At 38.1% G+C, this 20043-nt stretch overlaps 1 protein-coding gene across 4 annotated transcripts; it reads right to left on the bottom strand.

The window, feature by feature from the left end:
- Positions 1–5142: 5142 nt before the first annotated feature.
- LOC118699550 (programmed cell death 1 ligand 1) lies at positions 5143–16180 on the bottom strand. 4 transcript variants are annotated; one of them, XM_054517955.1, is made up of 9 exons: positions 16071–16180; positions 14961–15007; positions 12844–12912; positions 11808–12158; positions 11065–11346; positions 9763–9873; positions 8133–8183; positions 7118–7183; positions 5143–6164 (listed from the first exon to the last, which is right to left on the bottom strand). In XM_054517955.1, the coding sequence occupies exons 1-9, from the start codon at positions 16178–16180 to the stop codon at positions 6142–6144; spliced, it is 1110 nt and encodes a 369-aa protein (XP_054373930.1). In that variant the 3' UTR covers positions 5143–6141. The 4 variants fall into 4 exon arrangements, with proteins under 4 accessions (XP_054373930.1, XP_036259506.1, XP_036259508.1 ...); XM_036403613.2 differs by lacking the exon at positions 16071–16180 and adding an exon at positions 15971–16047; XM_036403615.2 differs by lacking the exon at positions 16071–16180 and adding an exon at positions 15971–16034 and having other exon boundaries at positions 14961–15312.
- Positions 16181–20043: the final 3863 nt, after the last annotated feature.

Raw genomic sequence — 20043 nt, 5'->3', positions numbered from 1 at the left:
TCTGCACTCTCTGTCTTATTGTACTGCAAAGCTAGTACCCTTACTAAGCACAGGCCAGTGCCTTCTGGAAATAATCCAAAATTACAAACTCACCTTAATCAAAAGCAATCAAGCTGTGTTAACAGGCATCTGACTTGGCTCCATTTGACTCTCCTTGTGTGAAATGGAGTATTATGCTCAAAAAAACTATCTTCTCATGCACCTATGTACACAGTAAAAGATTATATGGTCCCAGTCACAGTTTCTTTTGTCTTTTTCTGTTAATTACTGAAACTCCCCTGCCTTCTGTACATTTTGCAAAAACTTGCATGGAAGCAAGTTTTCTCAACAGCTTTCTTTTAACACTCTCACATGTGCAAAAAGACACAACTTGTTGACATCTTCATGAAATGGCTAAACTGATTTTACTTTCTGTGGAAGGATCCAGTTTAAAAAAAAGAAACAAACCAAAAAAATTAAATAAAAAACTTTAAAAATACTAGGTCAGAAAATAAACAAGAGAATAAACAAATAACAAGCATTAGATACTCATACAAACTACAACTGTTCCGTATCTCACCATCAGAAAAAAGGCACTTTTTTCCTATTTCAGGAATTTAATAAAAAATCCTAGCCATGCATATTAAAATTTGTTCAAAGGCCATTTCTCCAGCCTGTCTCAGTGTATTTTGTGGACATAATCTCTTGTTCTTATTTTCTCAAACCTGCCTTATCCAAATACCACCTCACCTGGTGTTCTTGTCTTTTGCACACGTGTTGCAGTCCCTTGTTGCCCACCTCGCCACACAGGCAATTTATTGTTGGGACAATTGGTTTGTTCCTGATGTTTACACGTGACGGCCTATTTGCATAATTTCAGTCTGCTCTCCATCTTCCTTCAGCCTTCAGATGAAGATATATAATTTCTCACTTCCTCCTTTGCTCACACTATCGGTGAATTCTCACTTTCCCTGCATTGTTTAACTGTCACCTGTTGAATATTTTCCACTGTCAGTTTTTTGTTCCATGACAAATATAATCATTCTAATACAGCTGAATTTTTTTTTCTATAGATACGAGGATAGAATTGGGGTGAAATTTTGTTACATTTAAAAAGCAGCTGTGTATGTCATAGAACTTTTCAGAGCCTTTCTGCTGTTAGCAGCATTACTGAATACAGACTCACACACACTGCAAATTTTCTTTTGTATCTCTAGCTTCTACAGAAAGAAAGACTTAGAGAGGCACAAGAACTTCTCTTCATAGCCTATGCTTCTTCTGGGGTGCAGAAGGTGAAAGTCTCCAGACTTGCTGTACAATCAAAACAACCTGCAGGTAGTATGTTAGTAACAACTAAAAGAAAGTAAACAGGAATATATAGATACAAATATATACAGAGGTTTTTTTCTCCATTCAAATCCTCCCTGAAATTCAGGATGAAATATTTACTAAGAGCTACATCCTCATATACAAGCTGAAGAGGCTCACCAGCACCACTCCTCTGCCTTTGCCTATGAGAGCAGATAGAGTTGTAAGAGAGTTACAACTTCTAAAAATATTAGGGTCAGAAATTTATATGGACCTGTGTTTTAGGATCTGGAACTTATCCAGTCTTTCATTCAGAATCAGAGTCTGTATCTCAGTAATAATTTGAAAATAAACTTAAGTAAATCTTAAGAATCTAGGAAAAAACCTGCAATCCATCAGCCAGAAATACAGGAAAAATCAATTTGCATTTTATCAGTGTTATACTCACATCAGATCTTTATGCAGGTCATTGCAATCTGATTCACGTAACAGCAAAGATTCCCAAAACTCTATCCTATTTGCACAATTGCAGAAACTACCCAAGTCATATGACAGTGGATAACATGCACCAATAGCACAGCTTGTAGGCTGATCTTATTCAGCTTGTAGGCTAATCTTTATGTCATAAAAACCTGACTATGTTGAAAGGACTTTTCTCAGAACATTGTTAGTTTCAGTTTCATGCTGAATGTACACTGAGATCACTTCTCTGCATTGCTGAGAATGTGCATGCATCCAACAAAATTATACAAATCATTCTGTAAAATCTGTGTGCTCAAATTCTGCTTTTGATTATACCCATGATTTTCAGTGGGTTTATAACCATTTAAAGCAGTGTACAGCATTGGCATCTGAACTTGCATTTACTAGGACTGCTGTACATTCATCATAATTTTCTTACTTTCATCAGATTAATTTTACAAGAATTTGTCAAGCAATTACCTAATATTTGCAGAATCTATTTCCTCTTAATTTTTATCTAGGTTGATGTTATTACCAAAAAAAAAAAAAAAAAAATCATTATGAGGCTAATCAAACACTTCAGTGAGGTTGTGAATCTCCATGCTTACAAATGCACCAAACTTTACAAGACAAAGCCTGTGCAATTGTTTTTACGATGTCACTGCTTTGAGTGGAAGATTGGATTAAGTGACTGATAGATCTCCTTCTGATAAAGTATTTTGTTCTATCAAGCAGCTTTATCAATGGACGCATCTTTTCATTTTTCATCACTCTATCTTTTAATTTATGATGACATAATGAGTGAGAGACATAAAAGAGATACGGATGTGTTTGTGCTACACATTCTCTTTTGTCTCCTATTAGATTCTCACTGCTCGTGAGAATTGTGCTCTACCTCAACACAAAAAATGATCATGGCTTTACTCCTGCAAATCCTAGCTGGTTTGGGAAGATGTATGATTGCCTGCCTCACAGTTCCAGACTGATTTATGAAATTATGTCTCCTGCTGCCTAGTACAGAGCAAACTAGTTCAACAAAACCACTGCTACATTACTTTATTCTTCTTCAGTAAGCTTATCATGTGTAGCCCTGTCACACAAAGTAATTCATGAGTAGTCTCACCTTTTCCCAGAAAAGCTCCAATGACTTCTTTAGCAGAGGTCAATGATTTGGATGACAGAAAAGAAACACCAAAGTTACTTTACAATCACCATCACCTGCTCATTCTGAGCTAGTCCTGCCTACAGTATGTTCCCATATTGGAACAAGGAGACAGCTCAGTGAAAATGCCCAAGAATAAGTGACTTGCCTTGGGCATCACAAGAACCCAGTAGTATCTGACTTGCCTGGGACAATCATATACTTGCAGAGCCAGAAAAATATGGAGAGAGAGAGAGAGAGAGAGAGAGAGAGAGAGAGAGAGAGAGAGAGAGAGAGTGAATCTGGGACAATATGCTGAAAAAACAGAAGCCCTACTGTTAAGGTCTGCAAAAGCAGAAATTCCACTCTTAAGACCTCTGTTGTTTTCCTGGCTAGCCCATGCTTGAATGATGCACCATTGGAATTTTTTTAACCAAAGGGGAAAAGGGACACAATCAAAAGTCCTGCAGTTCTGCTCTATGAAAAGCTGTGCAGGTCAACAGCAATGATTCTATTTTTTCATATTATTAGATCTTTATTGGAATTGTAATTGTCAATAGCTTTCATATTCTACAAAATTAAATGCTACATCAAAAAGCAGGCCACCACACTGGTTCATAGTTACATTTGTAAAATAAATGAGTCCTGAACTGAAATAGCAATAAGCCAATTTTGATTGTGCACATGAACCAGGCTTTTCTGGTCACTTTTGGAAATCTAATAATGCTTGGCTACTAGGAAGTAAAATGCAGCTTACTGAAGCTAAGTCTGCTCCTGCTTGCTGCTGTATTTAGTCTTCCAGAGAGCCGAAAACCCTGAAGCATCATGCAAATGTTTTTAATGGAAGAAAAAATGTTACTACACATATAGTGTTTAACTACATTTTTTGTGTTAGGACAGGAAGGATTTCCACTTACCTAGTTCTCATAAACTAAATGCTCTATTTTCACTTTGGTGTGTATTCTCCCTGTGTAATGAGTGGAAAATACTTTACCTGAAACCACTTATGGCATTGAAGGATAAACACGTGGGCCTGTCTCCCTGTATTCATAAAACTGAAGCCACAAAACTTAAATTATACTAAAAGCTTAATTTCTAAAATAAGATTGGACAAGTTCAGCTTTGTATTTCAGAGAAGTTTAAAAGAGAGCTTATTTATTCGTGAGGGCAGGGCTTTTTGCTTTACCTGTTATTCACCTTATGTTGTGCTTTTCTAAAGAAGTAGCAAAATTTTATGCTTCCCATCAACCACTCAGGAATTCAAGCACTGTCATTTTAGAAGTTAGGGTTCAGCTAAAGAATTTCTATTTTTATCCCCTCATTTCATTATCTTACTCATCTGATATACGGCACTCTCAACAGTAACCTGCCCTTTCTCCTACTGGGAAAAGAGAAATATAACAGTTCCTGCTGTAGAGTAGAGTTTGATAAAGACATTAACTTCAGTTCCATAACACTAAGCAAGCACTGCCTTGCAAAGGCTTATAAGAACTAACAAGAAGAGACTTCTTCACTTTTACTGTAAAATGCACACAACTTGTCCAGTCTCAAACAGGAAGTAGAAAGTGAAAAGGTTATCTTGTCTTGAAAGGGAATTATTTATGTGGTGATATGATTCTATATTTTTGTGCTGAGTCAGTACTTGGTCTACAAATGGCCGTGATATTTCAAAAACCTCTCTGTAGATAATTAAAATTTGGCTATCACCTTCAATGACACCCAGATTCAAAAAGCATGTTGGGAAGCAGGAGGAGATATTCAAGTTCACATAGTAACCTTGAAGAGTCAAATGGGAAGAATCAGTATCAGAATATACAAGGTCTGCAACGAATCAGGGAAATGACTCTGTAGTAACTATTTTACTTAGCTGTGGTTGACCAACCCCATTATGATTCTGACAGACATTTCTCTATTCTACTAAAGAGGACAGCTTTCCCAGATTATTAAACACAACCTTGCATTAGCTACTTTGAATACTGCCAGCAGTGAAGCCCTGCCATTCACGAATGAGGACTGTGTCCACATTCTTGGGACTGCACAATACATTATTTATTTTCAAATGAAAAATAAAATCTGAGTCCAGTGAGATTCCAGTTCTCTGCCATCTGTTCTTTGTGGGAGCCATTAGAGGAAGGTCATGGCTGTAGACTCTCTCCTACGCCTAAATCTTAGATACTGTTTTTTCTCAGAAATATGCAAATAGAGCTTACACTACCTGCTGACAGGTTAAGGAATGGAGGAAAAACCACAAGAAAAGCAAAACGTGTTTTATTAAAAAAATACAATTGTGAATACCATTGTAATAAATTTTTTTCACCTGTGTATGATCCCCCCCGCAAAGAGCTATGCACTTAGCAAAATATAGCATAACAATAACTTGTGAAACAGGATCCAAGAACAGGTTTCTTCAGCATTTCTATGTAATCACATGTGCAGTTATTTCATGTCCTAGAAGTACGTAGGTTTTCCTTTTTCCATTCCCAAGAAAACAAAATGGTAATCTAAAGCAAGGGCTGTTTTTCCTAAATGTCCAAAGAACTGTATTATCCCCAGACTGTGAATCAGAAGACAGTGAGCAGTAAACAAGTAGTGCCAGCAATATCATGAGGAAATTAAATGCCCACGATCCTTTTCAAAGAAAATATCAAAAAGCTTAGTATTATTTAATTCCCAAACCATAGTTACCAAGAATTTTAAATCATCTTTTTCAGGCGCTGAGAGTATCTGGTAGTTTAATAATGAAAATGCCCTGCATGTATGGCAATTTGTCTTGTTGCACCTTTTATGAGGATCAAAGTATTGAAAAGATTCTTTAAGCTATGGAAAACCAGTTATGTGCAGGAAATTGTGAGCTCAGGTGAAGAAGGAAGAAAAAAAGGTTCAGAAGATGACCTATCAAGAGCTAGCTATGAAATTCATGATGGTCATAGACCTAAAGTGCTTTACCTGAAAGATACACTTAATTAAATTAAATGTTTGAAAGATACATTTGCCTAAACTTGAGAAGGTAGAAACTTTGATATTTAAATAAATACCTCACTATCTAGTCACATATATAGAATCCATTCAATAATTTTTTATGCTATAATAATTTTTTTAACTTCATTAAATTTTTCCTGTGTTACAACAATATAGAAGATTGCCATCACACAATAAATACAAAAAACAATATCCCCTTCAATACATTGAACACAGAACATTTGAGCTGACAAATCTTCACAATAGAGGGAAAAAGTCTTCCCCTGTTCTCTCTAGGTCTTCTCAATTTGCATATCTGTAATAGGAAGAATTATATGAAAAAAATATCAAATTACAAAATAATGAATGCACTGAACACTTCATAGTTTTGCACCCCTTTCCTAGAGTTTGAAGGTACCAAAAAGTTTCCTTCATCTAAAATTAAATTAATTAAAAGATCAAACAGGAAAAGATGATCATGGGAGGAAATAAAAGTGGTAGTTCAAACATAAAACAGTATAGCAAATACAGTGAGATTGCTGTTGCTTAGGTCCCCCTTTCTTTCAAAACCTTTTAAAATTCTTTCAAATACATTTAGTGCTCCCTCTGTCAGTATTCCCAGTGGCATATCGCCAGACCCTAACTCTTTGGCTTGGAGATCTACACCTGCAGGACCAGCAGGCTTACCTGTAAGTTTACTGTAGTAAAGCGTAGCAGGGAGGGATTTGGGATGCAATTAACGCAAGTGCTTTACAAGAAAGTGTGAGAAAAACCTCAGTAATTTCACCCTCCTGTTCTACACCATAGGATGTTTCACAGATTTGAGATATTTGATTCATATGTTTTCTTGCTTTGTTGAGAGAGAATCGCACAGCTTGGGACCTGCTCAAGTAGGTGTGACAGGTTCCTGTCCCCTCCCTCATTGCCATCACCACCCTTACAGATATGCATGAACAACTCTTTCTAAAGCAAGTGCAAGCTGGAAAAAGCGACTGGTTTGGGTTTTTATATATCTCCACATCACATTTTCCTTTGTATATCTTTCTATTTTAAAAACTAGATTCATTATTTGATGTAACAAACAGTACACAATGAGTTATGATGGTGAGTTTGTAAGACACAGAATGGGAGGCTGTATTATCTCTTGAAGGCTCTGTCTGTTGAAACAAGAGGTTAAATAAACTAGTCCTGAATCAATGCTCCAGTGACCAGGATGGTTTATGCTGTGTAAAATTTGCTACTAATTTTTCCTTCATCATTTATACTTACATTTCAGCTCTCTGTCTTCAAAAGAAGCATCTCTGCAGTTGTGTGTATCCTTATCTTTTGCAAGTTCTGTAAGCAAAGGACATATATACACGCAGCAGTGAGCATAGCTTAAACTTTTCCTATAGTGATAGATCTGTATTAGAAACTGCCACCCCAGGCCACTCAGGATCTAGAATGACTTGAATGCAGAGTAAGGGATGAGATTAGCACCAAATGCTGTTTCTGTTTGGGCAAGTACTCTCAAGAGAGTTTTTCTTCAGAAAAATGCCAATAGCCAGCATGAACCAATTTTCACATAGCAATTTAATTTGTGGTGGTCTCCAAATACCCATACCACAAATTAAAAGTAAGTCAGCCAGTAACCATCTTGACAGGCAGCAAAAGGATTTTAATCTCTTCTCTGTGGCTGTAAATATTAAGTATCTTTTCTTCATTTCTTTCAATAGCACCTGTCATGGTGGTACTGGCCTTCCACTGAGCTTTGCTCATAGTAAATAGCATCAATATCACAACACAGAAACTAAAGCTTCCCTGAGTTTCTCTCAACAGGGCCAAACTCTCTGTCATGAATGTTGTGACAAAGACCCTCAAACGCATGCTATGATACTGGAAAAAACAGAGGAATGTGCCAACACAGTTCAAATTGCAGCAAAAAGTCTGCACATCAGGATGTGATGCCATTCTGAGCTATTACGTTCCAGGGAGCCTGTCCCATCCTATTGCAGACTTTCCAAAACACAGTAAACTGCTCTGTCCTTTTCTTGTGCATATCAGGAGTGCATCAGTTCCTGGAACAAGTATGCTTTTCATTCCTTTTAAAAGGACGACACAGTCACGAAAAGCCATTCTTCAATTGTAATTTATAGTTGTTATGTAAATGAAATGTAAAAAGCATTATAAAATGGAATTTAAATCTCCATTTGGTTGTCACCATTACAAAGTTAATTCTCAAGTAAGAGAATTTCTTATTTCTACAAGAATCACACTCTGCAAGATTTATGCCGTATGTACATACTTGCTATCGATAGACTCTCCACAGGTGTTCTGTTACTCTTATTTGCTCTAGCTGAAACAAAACAAAAAAAAAACAATTTAAAAACAACCCAAAATACTTGCCTTAGATCTAATGAGGAGCTTAAACACATTGGTGGGAGGGGCACACATTACATAGTGTAATTATTTGTTCTCAAAACACTACATTTCTTCCAAAACTTTAAAATAAATTCTTCAGTACTCCCAATCTGTTGGTTTCCTTTCCAACTTCCTTTTCTTGTTTCTAAGCTGGAACTCCATTGATACTATGCACTAAAATCACTGGAAAATACATGTTCAAATGGTTTCCCACTCCATCTTTTCACCCAGAATTTGAACATATCAGAAAACAGGGAACAGAAAGGGGATCATCTTCTCAGTGTTTTTTGAGGGGAAAAATGCTCACATTCTGGAAAGATTCTGTTCTGAAACAACCACTTGTCCAGTAACCCAGGACAGCTTAGGATTCAAGATAAAAAACTTATTGTCACTTATAGTGTAAACTTACAGTTTAGCTTTTGAATCAACTTGTAGTTTATCAAACACACACACACTCACACATGTATGTGTGTATGTAGACATAGATATGAAAGCTAATGTGATGTGCATTATCACATACACACACAAACAAATATTAGTCAGGCAACCTAGGAAACTTCTGACCTTCAATGAAATCCCCAGTGGGATTCTTTTGAGCAGTCAAGGATTTTGCTGTCCCTTCTTCCACTTTCATGTTCTCCTCCTATTCCTATTATGTTCTTAGGGCAAGTGAATTGTTATACTTGCAGGATTATCTGCAGTCCTCTTGCAGCCTGTTAGAATCACCTGCAAGTCTGTTAAGCTTATGAATACTTCTCTCAGGACTTTTCCATAGCCACCCACCTCCCCCACCCAACCCATGAAAGAAAAAGAAATTAACAGTACTTCTTTCAGTTTAAGTAACAAGTTTAAAAGTTTTTTTCTTTTATTTTGGGTGCTAGCTATAGTCTTTTCATACTCAGACAACCTACAAATTATTTCTGCAAGTTTTTATTTTGTTAGCTAGCAAGTGAAAACAAATTATTGCCAAATACTTTAGCTTTGTATATACTGTGATGCTGAAAATATCCAATATTAATTCAGGAAGTGAACTGAGAAAGCTCAAAACTTAGTAAGGAAATCAATTAAATATTCACTTAAAAAAACAGGTGCTCTCACATTTCAGTGAAATTCTCTATTTCAGAGAATGCAGAATAAGAACCACTAAAAAACCTCCAGTATCCTGTCTGCTACCAGCATTCTGGTCCCCAGTCAAAAAGGAGGACACAGAACAGGAACCTTCAATTTCCAGTAGGTAAAAAATAAGTGCTTTGATGATGCAATAGGTTAGACACTATTCTTACTGCTTACATCCTTACCTACAAGAAAGATTAACAGACACACATGGCTAAGTGGGGTTTGTGAGGGGTTGATAACGTGTTTCCCTCTGTCAACTTGCTAGTATCTACTCAAGTCCAGTAAAGAAAGAGAAATAAATGATATGGTAAAAAACTGTCTCATTCCACTCAGCAAGGATGAGTTAACAGAGCAGATTGATAACAACTGAGACACTCTAAAATAAATAATTTGCATACCTTTTCTTATGCAGAGCAGAAATAGAAGCACTGATCCAACAAAAGCAGTTGCAATGAGAGTTGCTCCAACAAAGCGTCTGCTCTCAGTCTGGAGAATGCCATCAGTTGAATCTTCAAGAAAAACAGGTGGGGGATAAGACATTACATAATTGCATAGGATCCTGCCTTTGCCTTTCATTTTCATTGTATTATTTTCGCTATGAGCAATTAAGACATAGTAACAACTTTATAGATTGTGTCTAAGGTCAGGTGTTAATGGTGCACATAACACTTTTTTCAAATAAGGTGGGGGGAAGCTAGAACATATTAATATTTTTCTCTGTTCTCTGCATTCCATGTGATAGTGCCTTTGATCCCATCAGAATTCTGCTTGTCAAAGTGTTACATCTGGCTTAGTTTCCCATCAGGATTACACAAAAAAGGTAATTGAAAAAGAGGACACAGTTCCTTTCATCTGGTAATGATTGCTCCAGATGGAAGGGGTAAGTGGTCTCCTTGAATTCCAGATATTTTTCTTGTTAAAATGAGACTTGCCCATTGAAAGAATTACTTGGTTTTCTCACTCTAAACATGGCTGTTTCAACCTTTGTCATGTCCAAAAAGTGTGACTGCACAGATGTTTTTAAAACTAGATGGTGAACTGAATCAGGGAAATGACCTCAGTAACAGTCTGACGAAGAGAAATACTGGTTTTGAGTTGGATTGGGTCTCCAGTCTGGTTGAAAACATATCAGGCTACATTGCAGAAAAGAATAATCAAAAGCAGAAGCAGAAGAGAAGCTGCCCAGTTAAAAGGTTTAATTAGGAATTGTATTGGTCTTGTCCATTTAGGAGTTTTCCTTCAATTCTGACTTTATGAGGGAAAAAAAATCTGTATACAAGTACTTAAATTTAAATATGCTCAAAGCAAAGGCTGTAGTGGCAGGAAAAGACCATATTGTTCAAGTTTATGTGACAGTAATCATCAACAAACTAGAATAATCTTGGAAGATGGAAGGATTTAATTTCCAGATGCTGAGTTACATGTCTTCCAAATAATGGAACTTTTAAAACATTTAGACTCAATTTCCAGATACCTGCAGGTCACACAAAATTCCTGTCTTTAAATTCTGACCATACATGCATGATTAACATGTTCGTATGGTGAAAGTATACATTAATAACAAAACTTAATGACACAGGTATTTCTTTCTAGCCTCTTCAAAATTTGGAAAGAGAAAAAAATCACAGCTGATTCGACTGGGACAAAATTACATTGGCACCTTGAAGTGTATTACCGTAAATGAAATTTAGAAGTGTTACCTGCTATGTGTAAAATGGCAGTTGTATTTTCTTGTAGTTCTTTATTCCAGAATATACAGTAAAAAATGTCATCAATTCCACTTTTGATTGTGAGGGTACTTGTCACACGATACAACTGGTCACTTGCAGTTTCAAATTTTGTGTTTGCCTTGTAAGTCAAATCTTCATAGTTTCTATTATGCCAAATCACTTCAGCTTCTGGGTATCCTTCTGACTGACACGTCAACTTCCATTCGTTGTGTCCTGTGCTCACCACTCCTTGGTTTATAATTCTGTAAGGAGCTGAACAATTGGAAAAAAAAAAATCATTACCATTAGGGAGCTAGAAGAACAGCCTGTATTAGATGAAAGACACCTTTTCTTTTTCCCCAGCCCCCAGGGTCAAGTTTCAGCTTGGATTTTGACAGGAAAGGTAAGTAACACTATTGAGTCTGTAACTGGAGGTACAGGATTTATTACAATTTTGATGTGGTTTAGAAAGCTCACTAGGCTTTATGGTCTTTGTACTCTACACATGATTTTGCAACCTGATTCCTTTCAAGTCATGGCAGGTTTAAAGGACAGAACACGGATTCAGCCTAAACAGAAGCGCCAAGTTACACAGCTGTGCAAGCACCATCAGACAGCTCCCGTCTCCAATGAGGTTTATTTAACTGCTAATCCAGATATATCTTACTTCAGGGTCTCCTCTGAAATCTTTTAAGAGTATCAGAGTATTGAACCTCTGGTAGTAGCACACGCACCCTTAACTTTCAGGTGGATTGTCTTGTAGTCAGCTCCCCCATAGTCAACAACACAGCGGTAAACCCCTGCATCTCTGAGCTTCACATCAGTGATCTGAAGGACAGACTGTCCCAAGTTCAGGCTCTCTTTCAACAATTTTATTCTTCCCCTAAAGTCACTGTGCTGATTTTTGAGGTCTTCCTCTCCTTTGCGAAGTACATAAACCTGCTTCAACTCATCTTTCTTATCCCAGCTAACACTTAAATCTCTAAACTCTAATTTCCCATTCACTGGAAATGTGCATTCCATGGTCACATTGTTCCCACGTTCCACAATGCAGAGTGACTGAGGAGCTTCAACTATGAATAAAGCTGAAAAACAAAATTTGGAAGAAAACTTAGTTTTTCAATAATACACCTAATCTTTAAAGTCATGTCTTATCATAACCATAGGAAATTTTAAGGACCAAAGTATCTTCTCTGTTCTGAAAAGTTAAACATTTTGGTATGTAGTTGTCCAAGTATGTGATAAAACACAAGACCTCTGCTGTATACACACACAATGGGCACTCATATCTGCAGACACCTGCTTTGTGCACACACATAGTGTGATGCTGTACTAAAAACAGTGAACTGTATATGCACAGCCCTCAGCTGTTGCTTTGAGGAAATACTGCCGTGGTAACAGGCAGGTGTTAGTAATGGGAATGTTCTGTTTATATAAATGCCAATTGTTTTTTACCCACAATGTTAAAGAATACACAACATTTCCCAGGTTTGATAGAGTCTAGAAAACCTTTGGTGTAATGCTAATTATACCTTGTTTGAAATGGTGCCTCTGCTGGAACACTGACAGGGATTTTAACCTGGCCCTATATCAAAATACATGCATCTAGTTTAATGTAAAGCTGTGCTTAGACCTTTTTACTTAAAACATTAAGGGAAAAAACCTCAAATGCTATCAACTGAATTTAAACTGGAGAAATTAATATTTCTGTGCTTATATATGGAAAGAAAACACACTAAAATAGTTCTACTGCTTTTTACGGCTTCTTACCATTTAGGAAATGCCAGTAGAATAAAAATACATAGAAAAACAAAGGCCGTCCCATGATGCAGATGGAACCTGAACCAATAAAAAATAGACAAATATAAATAAATACTCATTTTCTGAGTTGCACTGTCAAATACACTTCATAGCAATCCACACAAAGAACTGGACAGGAGACACTGAATCCCACCCTATTTAAAAACAGGATGAAACTGCACCCAGTAGATAATCAGGCAGAAGTCTTCCTGCATGGATGGGTCCAGGAAAAACATCTTACTTTATTTGCTTTAAATATCTGTTCTTGACAGATGGCTAAATAAATCCTCTATCATTATCTGTGGATAAGTGAGTAAGTACTCACAAATACCCAGTTGTACCCCTAACTATAGCAGGGAATGTTCCTCCAATTAGGAGAATGAAAGAGTTTTCTATACTGTCAGTGCAGGAAATAGAACTTGGTTCTTCCCCACCTGTTCATTTTATTTTAACATACTGTGAATACACCCTGCTTTTTTACCCTGGTCCCACAGTACATACCAGAAGGCTCACAAAGTTACATATATTGTGAAAACAATTAATGCTGTAGTTCATTTCATAACATGTATTTATGCAATAACAGCTATGAATCAACTGTTCACACAGTAGTGCCTTTGTAAAACAGTGACAAAGCCAGTCAATCTACAAGCAGAATCTATTGCCTTGAATTTCTGATGCTTTACATCTGAATACAAAAGTCATTTCACTTTTCTGTCAGAAGTTTTTCCCCTCTTTACTGACATAGGCTTTATAGTCCTACATAATATTTTAACATTTTAAAATGCTTATTAATATCAACTCATACATTTAATCTTCACACACCCACTGCTTTTGGTAAGTCTGTATTTTAAGCCATATATAAAGAAAATGGTAATTTGTTTCTAAATAAAGTTCTAATTTTGGACCCACAAACATCCACCAAAATAAGAAACGATTGCCTTTAGCTGTTTTCTAGTGGTAGTTTCAGAATCTGTATAAGAAATTAGACAACTGTAATGCTCATGACACTTCCTAACTGATTAAATTCTATCTTGACTGCCATTCTTCACAATTTTTATGTTTCATCCTTCCTTCTCTGATTGTCAACTTTAAGATGACAGTGAAAAAACAATTTTGTCTTGAATTCATAAGACACATGTGCCCTTACAGTGCTGTGGCTTAAGGGAACTAGACTCCTTCTAACAATTTGATTCAATTTACTTCTTTTCCTCAGACTGCTGCTGCCTGATCCCAATAGCTGATTTGCAGCATGCAATGCATATGGAGCTGAGAAAGGAAGGCAATCCATTATATTGTTAACAATGTAAGCATAGTCTGAAAACAGGCACAGGAAAAATTCAAAGAAGACTCTCAGGGTGCAAGATCTGATTAATTGATAAATCCTAGGCTTCAAAAAGTGGTTAGGTACCAGACTTACTCCTTAGCCATATGTGATGTCCTTGAAAGCACAAGAAAATTGCAGCCCAATCCTGTGGGTCCCCAAGAGCTTCTCTGAACGCGTATGCGTCAGAATGCCTCCATCATGATTCCCCTGCTAGAGTAACATGCACTCCAGACCACCAACTAAGCTCCAACATAAAGCTTCTCAAACAAGATAGAGGTATACCCATCACACAAATGTACCATAATCACCCTTATTCTAGAGACAAGCCTACCACTGAGACTGACTGGGTATAGTTCACTCCCCGTATCAGAATGACCAGAGTTGCAGCACACTCAGACTCAAAATACTTTCCTTTTTTTTTATTTTAAAGTAGAGGCTGTAGACTGCTTGTAACAAAGCAGACTGCTTGAACTAGTACACTGCTCGGAACAAACAGTATGTGCTCTACGGTCAGGATACTGAAAGATACCCATATTCCTGCCTGCAACCCCTATCCACCTTTTTGACAGGAAAACTGAGTATTGGCATGATCTCCAGGAAGGGTGCTCTGATTAACTCCTGGAAGACAGACAACAAGTTAGCTTTTATAGTCCCAAGAGCCATGTTTATGTCCTGCAATTGCTGACACTTTTCAGCATGCTTTCTCCCACTGTAGAGGAAAACAAGCTTTACAATACACAAAAGAAGTATGACTATTACTTACAAATTTCTTCAAGACTGAGAAAGTTTGCTGCTGTATTCAATTTTTCACTTTCAGAGGGAAAAAAATGTAGGTCCAGGTGAAATCCAGGTGCACATGCAAAAAGAAAACCACTGCAATAACCATGATAGAAACTTCTTCTGTTTTACCCTGAGCAGAAGAATCCTCTGGATAGTTTGAGACCTTGACATCAATCAAAGTCCTTTACTAAAGCTTGCTATTTTTCTTACAGTACGTACCACAATGTCCTTTCTGTCCTCGTGCCAGCTTCCAACATCTGTGGCAAATAGTTTTTTAAAAGCAAAGTATATTCTAAACTGTACAAATTGCTCCTCAGTACTGCTGCTGCATGTTTCTGCCACAATCAAATGAAAAAGACAGCAAAAAACAGAACTATTTGTCAAAAGACTTCATGTGACAATTTAAATGTTGATGTAAGTACACCTACTTCTTTAGGAAACTTCCCCATTATTGGAAAGTTCCCCAGCAGGGAAAATTCTGTATTGCTAACAGTGGTTCACTGTAACCAAACACACGAATGCTGCAAAAACTTGAACATAAAATGCCATGGGCACTTTAAGAAACACATAAGCTAATCAAAGCTATGTGTGAGCACCAGTCACACATTGCAGGTGGTTATCCATCTACACACACTCAGGGTCCTAGATTATTAATCTCAAGCCATGCCAAAAAGCTGTTAACAACAACTAGAACTTCCCACACAACTTTCTCATGTCTGTAAAGGTCATAGGAATAGAAATAATGTAGGAATAACAGGAAAAGCATTTCCTGCCCTCCTCTTGTAAAGACAGATATTCTCTTCCCAAAATTTGGACACAGTGAAGGCCACTTGCCTTGCTACTGTGTAGTGAAAAAAGAGTTCCTAATCCTATATACTACATTAGCAAAAAATAGAGAGTACTACCTTTTTCATTTTCTTGATTCTAGAAGTCCTCTAAGAATACAGAACCCCCCTCCCCCCTCAAGCATTAGAAGCAAAAGGATAAACTCACATTAACTTGTAGACTGTACAGGGAGAATCGAGTCAACAGCACAATAATACAACTCTAACCATATGTTTCAGTGTAAATTCATTCTCTTGTCTTCGCATACATCAGAAAAAGGTTGAAATTCTCAGAGTTAAAATACTGTAAAATGAACACTCTAAAAATTTTCACTGTTTTCTTCTTTCCACTTGACAGCCTGCTCACAGTATCTGTCATGGAAGAAAAAACACGTGATGTACAAAACTGATATGGTTCATGTTTTTACTTGATGTGTGAGATGAATGTGGAAACCGTGGTATATAAAATAGCTGAATGTAACATTTAGGTTGTAACAACCTGAAACTACCTTAGGAGATTGAGGGGGTGGATATTCGCAGTAGGTGAGACCGATAAATGTTAATTTCCACTGGTTTTTTTGCTGCTCTTAAAAATAGGCTAAGTTATATTGTCTCAGTAAAGGAAAAAAAAAAAGGTGCAACAGAAAGAAACTGAAACACATTTATAAAATACCGTGAGATCACAGAAGCCACCTTTCAACATAGTGACCTTTCAATGTCAGGAAATTCAGGAAATTAGTTTCTGCTTTTTCACTGCTTACCTTGAGGTCACAGGGTTGCATTTTTCATGTAAATTTTTAGCAGCAAATAAAAGACCTGGACAGGTGGTGTTTTGCTTTGTTGAGTTTCTTTTTGTTCTTATTTAATTTTGTTGCTTCTACACATATACTCCTATATATATACATACACACATACACACACACATCTACACATCTACATGCACACAAGCGCATCTTTGCGCATCTTACCACTGCTGTGGTGGAGTTTGAGTTTTGGGGTTTTTTCACCTGTTTTGCAACGAACTTCCCGGACACCTATCTCAGTCCTGCCTGCCACCGTGCATTCCCAAGCAGACACCTTCAGCGAGCACGCCCCCGGGCAGGCTCGGGTGGCCGCCGGTGCCGTGGCCACCTCAGGGTGGGATGAGGCCGGTGCAGCACCGGGACGGGCTCCGGCCGCCAGCAGCCCCGCGCCCCGCATTGCCGCCGTCCGGCTCCTCCTAGCCTGGCGGCTCCTCCCTGCCTGGGGCTCTCTCCGCCGCGGCCGCCGCAGCTGTGCGGAGCGTCTCCCGCCCCATCTCGGCCAGGCCTCGGTCGGACCAGGTGTGCTACACCCCGGCCCCGGCCTCGGTCGGACCAGGTGTGCTACACCCCGGCCCCGGCCCCGGCCCCGGCCCCGGCCCCGGCCCCGGCCCCGGCCCCGGCCCCGGCCCCGGCCCCGGCCCCGGCCCCGGCCCCCCCGCTGACGCTGCGGCTGCGCCGGCCGCGGCAGCGCCGGGAACTGCTCCCGGCCGCGGCCCTTCGCGGAAAGCCGTGCCGAAAACCCCCCGCGCCGTGCTCCTGCGCCTCACCTTTCCCAGCGCTTCAGCCGTGGCGGAGCAGGGAGTTCTCCAGGAAACCTCTCTGTTCCTGAGAGCCGTGAGCTCTAAACAACAAAACCAAAAGCGACATCAGTACTGCCTCGCCCTGCGTCTGTTGCCTTTTGTTTATCCTTTCTTTTTGACATGGTGAGATCATTTATTGTAAATGGATTGCTTGCACTTTCTAAACGGATGCATTTCCAGTACTCATGCGGAGGACTGGAAATGCATCACAGTATCCAGGATATCCATGAATTCCCGGAGCTATGTCCTGCTTCTCGAGAGACAAAGAAGCAATTTATTTTAATAGCTCTGTTCCCTGCCACTTAAATAGCCTTCTGGGAAACAACCTCCAACATGATAATATGATCTGGACATTCAGTGTTGTGTATAGTTTTTATGCTGCAATAATATTTCTTAGGTTATGAAACATAACAAGATCAGCCATAACTTTTCTGCGAGAAAGCAACCTGAAATAAGAATATTACTCAGGACATTACCAAAGAACCAAAGAGTGGTTATGAGAGTGTTTTACTAATGAGTGTATTTACAGGGTAAAATATAAATCAAATACAAAATTGTGATACACGGTAGCATAGACGTCTAAGAGATGTGTACTGAAAGAGGGGAAGGACACCCAAACCTCTGTGCTCTCTATACCCTCAGCATCAGGTACTGCCACCTGCAGTATGAAGTTAATGGTTTTGTGGGCCATAAGCCAGCAGGTGTTTGAGAAACCACAGGAATCCCTACCTGGAAGCCATCAGGTTTTCTGTTGATACAGCACATTGATGTGGAGGTTTTTAACAGCAATCGGTTTAATTATGTTCAAATCTTCCAAAAACATATAACATGAGTCCCTCAGAAAGAAGAATGTTGATATTAGGTTATGCAATAGAAACTCCTCTGCACACCCCTCACACTCCTCTGCACACCCCTCACACAGACAGACAGACTGCTGTCGCTGCTGCTTCCAGGCCTTTCCCATAGGGGATATCAGCCCAACAGAGACATATCTCCACAAGCACAGAGAAGCACAGAGGTCTCAAGGCAGGTAGGAGCCCAAACAGATGACTTAGAGGAAGCTCTCATTTTAAGAAGCTTCAAATTGTTTAGCAATAAACATGACATTTGTAAATGGCAAATTTACTTACACAACTATGTGGTGTACGTGAGTTACAAAAGAGTCACAAAACCAGACAAAATAATCATAAGCCAAGCTATGACGTTTCTTTCCAGTAAGAACAAAAAATGACTGCAAAAACATTCCCAGATTGAAGTGGAAGCTTCTAGTTTATGATAAATGCTTTAAGTTAACTAAGACCAGATAACATAGGGACTTCCCCTACAACAAACAAAAAATGCTGTGTCAAAGCTACAGGCTTATCTTTGCTCTGTGTAGCTGCTAGGATTTTCCTTCACACAGTTCCTATTTTCAAAAGTCAAATAGTAAAACAAAAAAATAGGTAAAAATCTACAAGGTTGCAATCATCTTTCTTCATTAATGTAAAATATTAGAAGTCTGGATTGTTTTGCTGAACATTCATTCCTAAAATGTAAAAAGAAAAGTTACTCTTACAAGTTAAATAATTAGTTGTTATGGGGTTAAAATGTTTTCTGGTCGTCTATGTTTACAGTCAGTACACTTCTGGCATACTTAAGTAAATATACTGTAAAACAAGGAATTTGGCTTGCTAAACAGTACAAATTCAGGACATTGGTCTTCAATTTATTTCTTCAGTTTCTTTCAAACTAGCTGTTTTGACTGATAAATTTTGGAATTCAGTTTTGTAGATAATCTTTCAATTTCAATTAAATCAGTCAGGCAGACTGATACAGATACAGCCTACTTTCCAGATACTAGTTCTACAAGCTATCTCTAGCATAATATGTTTCCTTCTCAATCTGGATTATATAATTGAAGAGAATAATGAATTGTTTAACATTCAAGTCATTATGGTAGAATTCAAACTGATGCATCCAAGTGCATTACATATAAAGATAAGAGGAAGAACACTTGCTTTCTTTCAAATATTTCTTCTAGTTCTAATTCTGTGTTCCTCTTTCTTCCTCATCATGTAAAAATCACAAATAAATTACCTAATAAAAATCTGTGTCAGCTCAAATTACAACTATTTCATTTTTTACTTGACTCTTTTTTTTTTTTTTTAAATTAGGTATCACAGTCAGCATTTCCAAGGTTCAATCATTTTTGGATCAGCTGTTTGTGGAGAAAATATGCCTTATAATTTAAATATTATTTTAAACAATATGACAAGAACAAGGGAGACATGATTGCCTGTCTAATGGATACCAGATTTGTGTTACTTTAAATGTTACTTTTTTTAAAAATGTCTTTATGACTTTGCATGGGTCTTTTGTAATGGCAGCAATACCTGTTGCTTTCTGGACTAGAGAAATACTGCCTACCTTCAGAAATGCTGACAATCTAACAGCACCGTGCAATATATGATACTGCCTGATTTTTTCCTCTCCATACCATGACCTGACAGACTGGGAATTAGAACAGGAGAGGCTATATCCCCCAGTGTGGTGCCATGAATATTTACAATATCAGTGAAATCCTATAATTCAAGCCACAAGTGGTACCAATCAAGAGAGGTAAGAGCTGCAGCCCCTGCTGCAAGTGGGCTCCTGACAGT

Source organism: Molothrus ater, chromosome Z, assembly GCF_012460135.2.
Source record: "Molothrus ater isolate BHLD 08-10-18 breed brown headed cowbird chromosome Z, BPBGC_Mater_1.1, whole genome shotgun sequence".
Classification (NCBI taxonomy): domain Eukaryota; kingdom Metazoa; phylum Chordata; class Aves; order Passeriformes; family Icteridae; genus Molothrus; species Molothrus ater.
This window is presented reverse-complemented; position numbering and strand designations above follow the sequence as displayed.

Bases quoted from the DNA above. Each gene is read 5' to 3' on its own strand.
- LOC118699550 (XM_054517955.1), bottom strand. From the start codon at position 16,180: ATGACAGATACTGTGAGCAGGCTGTCAAGTGGAAAGAAGAAAACAGTG. The intron at 11,347-11,807 runs GTGCGTGTGCTA...CCAATTGTTCAG, and splicing joins AATCCACCTGAAAGTTAAGG to CTCCTTACAGAATTATAAAC. The intron at 7,184-8,132 runs GTATGTACATAC...CTTTGCTTACAG, and splicing joins GGAGAGTCTATCGATAGCAA to AACTTGCAAAAGATAAGGAT.